The sequence below is a fragment of the Neoarius graeffei genome, chromosome 11 (genome assembly GCF_027579695.1).
Source record: "Neoarius graeffei isolate fNeoGra1 chromosome 11, fNeoGra1.pri, whole genome shotgun sequence".
NCBI lineage: Eukaryota > Metazoa > Chordata > Actinopteri > Siluriformes > Ariidae > Neoarius > Neoarius graeffei.
Window position 1 is genome coordinate 60,372,991 of NC_083579.1, and position 11,720 is coordinate 60,384,710.

Genomic DNA, 11,720 nt, shown 5'->3' on the forward strand with positions numbered 1-11,720 from the left:
GCATGTACAGTACCAATATCCAGAAGTTTAATGCCAGTAGTGTAACTAATTTAAAAAAAAAAAAAACTCAGACTGTAGCAGTCCTTGCAAAGATCACCTGTAACCTTTAAGAATTGTTGTACTAGTTCTTTGCTATTCATGATAATTACTCAGTTGTATCGTGCAGTATCATACCATGTTCTGTAGTATGTTCACAAATGTTAAACAGGCCCGGTCAAAGTCGATTTTGGATTAAAGGAACAGTCCAACGTACTTCCATAATGAAATATGCTCTTATCTGAATTGAGACGAGCTGCTCCGTACCTCTCCGAGCTTTGCGCGACCTCCCAGTCAGTCAGACGCGCTGTCACTCCTGTTAGCAATGTAGCTAGGCTCAGCATGGCCAATGGTATTTTTTGGGGCTGTAGTTAGATGCGACCAAACTCTTCCGTGTTTTTCCTGTTTACATAGGTTTATATGACCAGTGATATGAAACAAGTTCAGTTACACAAATTGAAACGTAGCGATTTTCTATGCTATGGAAAGTCCGCACTATAATGACAGGCATACTAACACCTTCTGCGCGCTTCGGCAGCGCATTGATATCTGAGCTCCATATCAATGTGCTGCCGAAGGTGTTAGTACGCCTGTCATTATAGTGCGGACTTTCCATAGCATAGAAAATCGCTACGTTTCAATTTGTGTAACTGAACTTGTTTCATGTCACTGGTCATATAAACCTATGTAAACAGGAAAAACGCGGAAGAGTTTGGTCGCATCTAACTACAGCCCCAAAAAATACCATTGGCCATGCTGAGCCTAGCTACATTGCTAACAGGAGCGACAGCGCGTCTGACTGCGTCTGACTGACTGGGAGGTCGCGCAAAGCTCGGAGAGGTACGGAGCAGCTCGTCTCAATTCAGATAAGAGCATATTTCATTATGGAAGCACGGTGGACTGTTCCTTTAAGGTCGCAAAAGGAAAACATCTAACCGACTTTGAACGATGGCTCATGATTGGGGCCCTTATGGCAGGAGCCTCAGTGCATGTGTGGCACACTTTAGAACAGTACAAGCCTAAAGCTTGATTCCTGCAGGGGAGTGGCTCCAGCAGACATGTTATGTTTTGGGGGGCATCCTGCTGGCATGGTTTTGGACAATTTGTCCCCTTAGAGGGAAAAGTCGATGCAAATTAATTAGTTATTTATCAGTCAGATCAGTTATACTTTTCCTCATAACATTTCTACATTGATGGGTGCGGTCTCTTACAGAACGACAAATGCTCTATTCACAGGGCAACAGGAAACATTTTAGACTGACATGATAGACAGAGCTCATCACCAGCCTCATCATACCATGTTGGCAATTTCTTTGTCAGATGTCTATATCTGCACTACTAAAAGCTCTGCATGCTGCAGTAACAACTGGTTGGGGGCTTTAAATGAGAACGCTACTGCTGATCTTCAGCTTCATTAGTGTCCTTACGGCAGGACTCTAATAATTAAGCTCAGAAAGGCAGCTGGATCTCACCAGGGCATGGAACCAGCACGCTTGGTCTGGCCCCGTCTGAATGAAAGCCACCTTCCCCAAGAGATCATCGTTGACTCGCCGTCTATCATCTTCCTCCTCCTCGCTGGATGAAGACTCCTTCTCATCCTCCACACTACAAAATTCAAGAGAAAACCCATTACATTGGAAATGCACTCCACACTATACCAAGCACACAAATCTCCCTCTGACGTACTGAGAGAACAAGACGGAAAAGTCGAAACTGACCAAGGCAAAAAGAATTCTAGACATGTAAAAGTTTAAAAATACAAATATTAGGTTAATTTCTGTGGACTTGTTTATAATGGAGACAACGATTGCTAAAAAGGCTCAGAAATGATGAACTAGTTGTAGAGACGTTTTCTTTGGCGATTATGCTGGTTTTGCTTAAGAAATTTTTTTTTAAAAAATGCTGAGAGACTAGCTGGACTGCTGGAGTATAAAAGTAAATTTTTTTAAGGGAAAAAAAAAAAAACTAAAAGCATGCAAGCAAGAAAATAAGCATTTTAGAAATTCACGTCTAACTTAATGTGACTACTGGCGAATACATACTGTAAACATTACGCTTGTTATACATTCACAATTCCAACAAGTGCCATATTAGCTTGAAAATGTCCAAAATTTGGTAATCAAAAACGCACTGCCTACTACAGTCATATCAGTCTTTATACTCTATGTTGGTATAGCGGCGTACCGCTGAACCTAAAAACAAAAAAAAAAAAAAGTGTGATCTCAAGAACTTGTCAAACTAAAAGTGATCAGGATTCAAGAGACTTCTCACATGATGCACAGAACTTAAAGTGCACATCACGGGTAAATTCAGGAGCGAGATCAATGTAATTCTCCTGTTTTATATTAAACTTTGGTCAAATATCTGTAACATTCTGCATTCTCTGCAATTTTTTTTACCTTGCGCAATACCAGAAAAATTCAGTTGAAATCAAGCCATTTGAGGAGAACTGGTCGGCCTCTGAAAAAACTTTGCATTTGGATTTCCCGGCAAACACTGATTTTCGTGACGTCGCGTGCGGGACGCCTCCCTCTGAATCCTACGTCAGCGCTGGTTTGTTTATGAGAAAACGACCTGGTGGTTTTCTGCAAATTTCTTCAACGTTATCGCGTAATTATTAAAATGGTTAACAGCTGTATCGTAGGAGGGTGTAGCAACACCAATCTTGATGGGATTAGCACTCATCGTTTCCCAAAAGACTGGACAAATGAGAGAGAAATGGGAGCGCTTGGTCTACACAGGCTGTGCACTGAAACCGTGCAAAGCTCTCACAGCCTGCTGGCGCTTCCGCAGGTAACGTCACGAATCTGGCTCCAGACTCCCTTGGGATTTTTCCAGACGCGTTTTGTTATTTTATTTTTTTCCTGCTGTAGACAGATGGCCTTGTGCAAATTTACCCTTCTGGATGAATGTGTAAAAGGGACATACTTTCATATTTAAAAAAAAACAAAAAAACGAAATTGGTCCAGAATATGCCCTTTAATAAATTAGTAGCTACTGAAGATAACGAGCTACAAGTGCTAAAAGACAAAACGTGAGTGAAGGCAAAATTGAAAATACGAAGCCACCAAAGTCAAAGCAAAACACTGCACGTTTTTCTCTCTCAGCACAACCAATGTAAAGAAAGCATGAACGAATGAAAAAGACCACCATCGTATTCAGTCATGGGTGCATATAAGCATGTGCTTTGTTTATTTTTCCTATTAATCCCTCAGTCTGATCTCCAGTGGTGAGAGAAGAAATCAAGGAAACTGCTGCTGGTGACAGCACTAGCATTAAATCAAGAAACATTCCCGAGTTGGCAGAGTGGTGGACAGGGTGCAGAGGATTAGCATTGGCCAGAAACACTACCTTCGGTCTGCTACAGCCACACTGGAGTTCCTTCAAATACATAGTTTTTGACTTCACACGCCAGGCCACCAGCAGACCCTGACCTTTTCCTTCGACCAGGCCTGACTATTATTTTTAAAACACCCTAATCTACGGAGCAGGTTTCTTCACAATCACCGAAGAGCTTTAATTACTAACATTGCAGCAACACCCAGAAAGGAGTTTGCTACTTATAGAACAATAATCTGCCTTGATCACACTGACATGTTGTATTGCCCTTCTAACACAATTACAAGCAACACTACTTCATCTGTCCTGTCAGCAAATGTTTGACAAGCTAAAGGTCAACGCCCGTTGAAAAGTATCATGTTGTGGCGTTTATACAACTTATCCATGTCTTTTTTTTTTTAATTCTGTTTAAATTTCCTCTTTTTAATACATTTTTATTTGCTGTTTACTGCATTACATACACAGGCTTGATGTTTATTTAATTTTACTGTGCTGGACTTGGAGCTGCTTTTAAATGTATGAAAGGTGCGATATAAGTAAAAAGTGAACGCTACAGCAGTTCACTGAAGTGAAAGTGAGACACGAAATCCATAGCATGACTTTTTTTTGACCAAACACAGACCTGTTAGGTATCTAAAACTAATACAGTTTTAGAAAGCTACTTCTCGTTGCAATATGTTGCATTAGATTAAACACAATCACTCCAATATAAACACTACGATTTACAACAAGGTTACTAGTTTTGGTTTTTTGGTGGTTTTTTTGAGGGGTGCAGTGGGGTGGGGGTGGGGGGTTACACTGAAACACTTCGCAAAGCCAAATATAACCAAACACTCACACTGCTTGAGAAGACCGCCGTCCTCGATTAGGCTTCTTTCCAATGACAGGAGTGCCAAAGTGCTCTGGGTTTGTCAAAGGCAGTTGGTCTAAAGTCTATGGAAGGAAAAAGAGGGAGGGGAGGAAAAGAAAAAGGTCATTTTTACTGTCTTAAAAGCGTACAGATACTGAAAACAAAATATCCAATATGTGATGGTTTCATACCTCACTCTCTGCAAAATGCCTTTCACCTTTAAGACACAGTGACGTTCTTCTGAGTGTTTTCTCATCTCCATCATCAAACACTGAAGGGAAAAAAGCCACAAAAAAGTTGTTACAAGGTAATACTCAACGTAAAATACAAGGTGATATTCTGTACACAACTGACGAAGATAAGACCGTACCGGTGACGGTAAGAAGCTGCCGAGTTGTGCCTGCACTTACCCACAGTGTACCAGCTAGCGTCTGTAAGTTTACTGATGACGGCTTCGCTACACACTCCTTCTGCACTCTTTACTTCCACTGTGGAGCCCACCTGATAACATGAAGACAAACATCACACTACATACGTTACAATATTATCTAAAAATTAAGCAAAAAAAAGTCACCCAGTACAAGAGACAATGCTCAAAGACATTGTTACAATCCTGAGCACAAGTCAGTGTACCAACAAAAGCACTTCCTAAAACCATTTTCAGTTCCACCCACACATGACTGTTCGATACCCTAGCAAGATAAGTAACCAAATTTAGCATGTATAACATGTGTAAAAGTATGGCTCACTTGCCAATGGAAATAATGTGGCTCCATAGATTTGTTCCTGTACCATGCTGTCTGATGGAAAAGCACTGCAAGTTTCAATCAAGGAGCTTGCAAGCACAGAATATCTATTTATGCTTGGAACTCATTTTAACATCCGTTCATACAGTGCAAATGATGACTGAAGAAAAAACAGGACCTTAAACAATAACTTACCCTCAAAGGTCCTTTGACCTGGTCATCTTGCACAACTTGTGAGGTACTGTCTCCTTTGAGCACCACCTAGAAACAAATCCACAACACGCAAGATAAAGCAGAGCAGGACGCACAAAGATGGAGGATAGAAATAGAAAGTGATGAGGAGAGAAACCAGGTTCAGTCGAGGTGAAGTAATCAGGTTGTGTAACACACAAATGCCGTACTTCACGATCGGTCATAACGGAGCTTCCCATATAGGGGATTTAACTCCTTACAATTCAGTCTAGACACTGCTCAAGTTCAAGCTCATGACATCGTTAAAGCATTCTTCATTTTTTTTTTCCTGAACACTTCATGTCCCAAGCAAGTGGCCACACATACCAAGCTGTTGTGCTGTCATACTAACATGAAACAGGATTAACCGTAAAGTGGAGCATTTCTATATTCTGAGTGTTCATCTTCAGATATTAAAGCACTAAGAGGTACTATATCTTAGCAATCATACCTTACCTGAAACATGCATAATGTATAAGCAGAAAAATGACAATCACTGTTCCATCCTAAGCCAACCCCGCACTTGAAGAAGGCAGTGCAAAGTGCACCAAGTTCCCATCAATTAATTGAAGCATGACTTATCAGAACAAGCCTGCACATGAGTGTTGTAACCAGTATAAACAGACAATGTTCAGCGATGTTCAACGATAAAGCCAGCTGTGACTGGACAGCAAAACACTAACCATACACTAGAAGACTTTGAAAAGTCTTTTCAAAGACTAAAATCTGACATGCTCTCACATTTAAAAACAACTGCTATATCTCAATTTGCATACTTCCGCGAGTACACTGTACTCACTTGCATAGTGTGTGCATTTAGACAGGGTAGTGTTGTCTCAAATCAAACATGGCAAGATGCGCATTTACCAGAAATAACAACCGCACAAATGTCACGTAACCCACCAAAAAAAATCTGCCCTTTTTTTTTTGCTCACCTCTTAAAAATCAAAGCGCTTTTAAGTTTTCCTCGCTTGCATGCATAGATATTTCATGTGACGTGGAAATTATGTTGCCGTCGACAACATAGTCAAGTTTATTTGTTTAGCGCTTTTAACAATAGATACTGTCCTCCAACTGGTTGAAAATAGGTAGGTGGTCCCTCCCCTTCCGTTACATAGCCAAGATGGCGACCAGTGAGGTTCAGAAGTGTACAGCGTTGCACACTTAACGTTTCGACCATTTACAGTACACCATCCAGCTACTCGTAATGCACTGCATGTTGGCTTTTGCCTTACAACTGCACTATAAACAGCAAGTACAGATGTACGCAAATTGAGACACACCAAATATATCAGAGCTTTTAGTCCCTGGAGTCTGCTCCATGTCGATCTACCCAGCAGAGTTGTTGTTCTTGTACCCACTTTGCTGCTTCCTGACTGGTGCTGGAGAGAGTTCACCTACAGCCTCTATGTGAGACAGTAGCCACTATATCATCGTGTTGTAAGAATGAGTGTAACAGCAGTGCACTGCGCATACACATTCCGATTAAAATGGCAGGTCAGTGTATACAATTCGGTTCACCATTCGAGATAAATGGACTAGACTAAATAAATCGCTTTCAGACATGTTTATGCTTATTACCGAGAGAAAGTGCGTTCCTATTTTAAAATATACTCCAGGTTGTCCCCCTTTCCTCGCCTTCTTCAGCCAGTGGTCCCACGCGTGATGTAGATGTGACACACTTCCGAGTTGTTACGGGAAGTTGTTGAAAAGAGACCACAGAGCTCTAGCTTTGGGCCTTTTCCGGGAAATAAGAGTTCGGGTCATGGCGACAGCGTGTGTGTGTCAGCCTCGGTTCGGAGGTTTCAGTTTTGAAAACTGTAAGAGGTAAGAGTAGAATAATATAAAAAGTACAGACACTTGGTATATTTTACTTCTGTGATTTTTAAATTGTTCATTTTTGGATTACGCTTCATTTTTGTGGCTACTGCCTCACAGAGCAAATATGTGCGCTATATTTACTCTATCGACATGGTATCAGAAAACAATTTTATTTATAAGCAGTAGCCACATGGACCCATAGGGTACCTATTTTTATACAGTGTCCACGTCACTATTCTCATGAGCCAAGGCTAAAAACTTAGAAGCACCAAATTATAGAAAGTCTTAAATTCCTTGTCGTCTTTGCTAAAGAGTGGTTAAATCTGGGCAAATAACATAACCATGGGGAAGCCATGGCCTAATGGTTAGAAAAGCAGCTTTGGGATCAAAAGGTTGCCGGTTTGATTCCCTGGACCAGCAGGAATGGCTGAAGTGCCCTTGAGCAAGGCACCTGCTCCCCAGGCTGCTCTGGGCATGTTGCATATTGCTCTGAATAACAGCATCTGCTAAATGCCTGTAATGTAATGTAATGTAATGTAAACACAGGTGCATTTGATCTTTTTCTCAAGACGAGAAAAAGAACAACTGAAGAGAGCTATCATGAACACCTTAGACCAAATGACCAAGAAGATGGGAGCACGCCATAACTCGCAAAACTCTCGTGGTTTTATTCCGACACTAGAAACTTGTCCGCAGTAGTGACATTGCTTAAAAAGTCGTTCGCCATACGCCCAGCATAAGTAATGGCCCTTTTCCACTACCCTTTTTCAGCTCACTTCAGCCCGACACGGCTCGCGTTTCGACTACCTCAGAACAGCACGACTCAGCTCGCTTCAGCCCTGCTTAGCACCCAAAACTCGCACGGTTTTGGAGTAGGGCTGAAGCGAGCCAAGTGGGGCTAGGGGCGTGAGCAGACACTCCCCTGTGCACTGATTGGTGAGGAGGAGTGTCCTCACACGCCCCGCGAGCACGCTGGGATCTGTAAACACCGTAAACCCGGAAGAAGAATTACGAATTACGAGAATTTCTGAAGCCTTATGCGCCTCGCCTCATCTATACGCTCTTGCCAGTATCTGTTGCCGTTGTCGGTGACAACAAGCCACAGCACCAAGACCAGCAACACTAACGACTCCATGTCCTCCATGTTTATTGTTTACTATCCGGGTCGTGAGACTACCGCTTAAAAGGGCACTGATGTCACTGTTTGCACCGCCTAACGACATCAGGTGACGTCCACCCAATGTGTCCACCCACTTCCAGCCAGCACGGTTCAGCGCGGTTGTAGTCGAAATGCAACTCCAACAGCCCCACTCAGCTCGACTCAGCACGGCACGGCACGGCTCAGCCCAACTCAGCCGCGTTGGTAGTGGAAAAGTGGCATAAGACTCCGTACTGACCTGTTCACTTGCCCAACAGACACGATGATTCATTTGCCACACATTTTCATGTCATGCTGTTTGATGCGTTATTTGAGCTTACCTTGACTTTCACCATCCGTTTAACAGTCTTGATTTTTGCCTCGCAGAAGGCACCTCGGTATTTAGCGCTAACATCCGTTCCCACAGTCAGGTAGGCAGGCTCATCTGCTACCTGCGGAAAAGCACAATCGTGAAACCAAAGCCGTGCATGTAAACAATCCAAACTTTGATCAACACTTAGGAAATATTCGTTCCTGTCTCCGGTCAGTAAATTCACTCGAAACTGTAATAATAACAACTCAGAGTCAGTCAGTCAGTCAGTCATTCTCAGCAGTGCTCATCACATTTTGTTAGGAAAGCAGAAGCTCTAAAGAAGCCAGATCATCCAGGTGAAGCACCATGATCAAAGTGCTCACGTAGACTAGTATAATGAAACGACCTTCTACAGAACAAACACGTGTTGTTGACAAATAAGTTGCCAAGTAAAAGCAGGCTCCTGTGTGTGTGAGAGAGAGAGACAGAGAGAGAGGCGTCGGCTACACTGCTGTCTTCAGCTGGAGCTCACTTACCTTCATGGTGATGGTTATTTGGGGGAGTCCAGCTTGGTTTTGATAGCTGGAAAACAAAACAAAACACAAAAGAGATGCAAGAGTGGATAATGGAGGCGGGTTAACAAAAAATACGTCAAGGTTTTAGGTTGTTGTTTTTTTTTTAATCAGTCAATAACACGACACAACAGAGACATGCTAAGAGGCTAACGGGCTAGCTACTACTCACGCATTCTTTTCAAGCTCGATGCCGCGGCCCCCCTCTCTCTCTCTCTCCTCTACACACTACAAAAATATGTTCAACGAGCTCTTAAGTGCTTTTTCAAAACTATTCCGTCAAACCACTGACCACCAATTAGAGTTTTAACCAGCTTTCAACGCTTCATAGATACAAAACAGTACAGACGAGAGGAAGAAGGGGGAAAGCTGAGTAGTGTGTGTGTGTGTTCTTCCCGCTTTACTCCGTGTGTGTGTGTGTGTGTCACGTCGCCATCATAGCTCACCGCCGGAACCGTGTCAGGCTTTTTACCTCACAATCTGCTACCAACTGCAACTAACACCTTCTCCTTCAGGAAACTGTCATCGACATTATAACCTACACTGATAAGCGAATAAACAACGCAAACCTCATTTACTCAGGTCTGTCGAGAGATTCGTGTTTTTTTCCCCCTCCGAGCTAAATATAGAGAGTCTGCCAACTAACCTTGCTCAACTGTTCATCGCTATTACAGAGATTTAAACCGCCTGTCTGTCTGTCTGTCTGTCTGTGAACTTTACCTCAGAAAAGCAGAAAAACCTACAGCACTTCAGTTCCGGAAGACTGTCGAATCTGTGGCGTCGATTCTTTTAGCATTCGCTCACCAATCCCCCCCTCCATAAGTTTCACAGAGACGAGAAAGTGCCCGATAACGACATATTATATCTCTCTGTTCAACCAGATTCCACAAAAGCCAGTCCAGTGAACAAGCTAGCTGTGAAAACAAGCCGCCTAGCAGCTCTGCCTTGCTAGTCACTGCCATTCAATTTTCCATCGTGTTAATCCCGCACTTGAGGGGGGAAAAAAAACCCTCCTAACGCGTTAAACTTTACTTATCTGACAAACAAAGTCAACAATTATCGATTTTAACCAAACAAAACTTGTTTGAATAGAATGTCTAAGCTAAATATACTTACATACTCCTGTATGTCTGCTCACCACTGGCTTGGGTTGCAAAGCATAAACGAAATAACAAGCTGTTGAGCCAAGGTTGGTGTTTCTCGAAATCCGATTGGCTGCTCCAACCGCGGTAGCCACATTCTTTGAATTATGATTGGCTTCCTGATATGTCAAATTCAATTGGATGGGCATTTCCTTGCCGAGTGATTGGTCAGGATGAAAGCGGCGCTCTGAATTCCATTTTCTTATTGGTTGTCATGGCGGCCTAATCGTTACAATTAAAACAGACCACATTTGACATCGGATTGGCTAGACGTTTCTGATCGAAGGTTGTCTGCCGTGGTCATTGGTTAAGCTTTCTACGAAACAACCCGCCTACTTCGTTCATTGGCTCAAACCATGTGCTGAAAGGAAGCGGGGGGGCTGATCTTATTTCTGAGGGAAAAATAAAAACCACTTGCTCTCATTGCGCATGTCAAAATGAAAGGCTCATTCGCCATTTTGTTCCCGACGCAGATATTTTCGACTACTGACGCTGTGCGCTGCGATGTCGAGGTGAGTGTGAGCTCGGCTAAAACATACCCGTTTATTTAAATAGCGTTGGCAGGGATTTCCGAGAGCTGTTATTTTATTTCTCGCAGCCGGTTTGGTGTGGGGGAGACGGGTAAAGGCGACGGGATAGAAAAGGTCAGTTGAAGGCTATGGGAATAATGGCGTCTTAACGAGGCGCTGCTGCACATCACGGGCTTCTGACGTAAACGGAAGACAACAGAGTCACGCTCGTGCGAAAGAGCTGTTACAGCATGTCTGTCACATTCATCACAGTCGCACTCAGGGTTTACACGCTCGCATTTACACTCTTAGACACCGTGATGTAATCCAAATGTGACTGAATCCTCCTCTTTGGTCTCTTAATAATTAGGAAAATGTGTGGGGTTTTTTTTTTAGATATTTTTAATACTTTTTCCACCCCAGTTTTCTACAACCCCGATTCCAAAAAAGTTGGGACAAAGTACAAATTGTAAATAAAAACGGAATGCAATGATGTGGAAGTTTCAAAATTCAAAACTTTATTCAGAATAGAACATAGATGACATATCAAATGTTTAAACTGAGGAAATGTATCATTTAAAGAGAAAAATTAGGTGATTTTAAATTTCATGACAACACCACATCTCAAAGTTGGGACAAGGCCGTGTTTCCCACTGTAAGACATCCCCTTTTCTCTTTACAACAGTCTGTAAACGTCTGGGGACTGAGGAGACAAGTTGCTCAAGTTTAGGGATAGGAATGTTAACCCATTCTGGTCTAATGTAGGATTCTAGTTGCTCAACTGTCTTAGGTCTTTTTTGTCGTATCTTCCGTTTTATGATGCGCCAAATGTTTTCTATGGGTGAAAGATCTGGACTGCAGGCTGGCCAGTTCAGTACCCGGACCCTTCTTCTACGCAGCCATGATGCTGTAATTGATGCAGTATGTGGTTTGGCACTTTCATGTTGGAAAATGCAAGGTCTTCCCTGAAAGAGACGTCATCTGGATGGGAGCATATGTTGCTCTAGAACCTGGATATACCTT

At 42.6% G+C, this 11,720-nt stretch overlaps 1 protein-coding gene across 1 annotated transcript in view; it reads right to left on the bottom strand.

Annotated features, from left to right (window-relative positions):
• Window positions 1–10,285, bottom strand: part of arid4a (AT-rich interactive domain 4A) — a 30,733-nt gene extending 20,448 nt beyond the window's left edge. The window contains 9 exon segments of the mRNA XM_060934421.1: window positions 1,509–1,641; window positions 4,214–4,308; window positions 4,417–4,496; window positions 4,636–4,726; window positions 5,167–5,232; window positions 8,503–8,613; window positions 9,011–9,056; window positions 10,163–10,239; window positions 10,241–10,285. Of these exon segments, the coding sequence (XP_060790404.1) occupies window positions 1,509–1,641; window positions 4,214–4,308; window positions 4,417–4,496; window positions 4,636–4,726; window positions 5,167–5,232; window positions 8,503–8,613; window positions 9,011–9,056; window positions 10,163–10,239; window positions 10,241–10,285 (744 nt within the window).
• Between the last annotated feature and the right edge of the window lie 1,435 nt (window positions 10,286–11,720).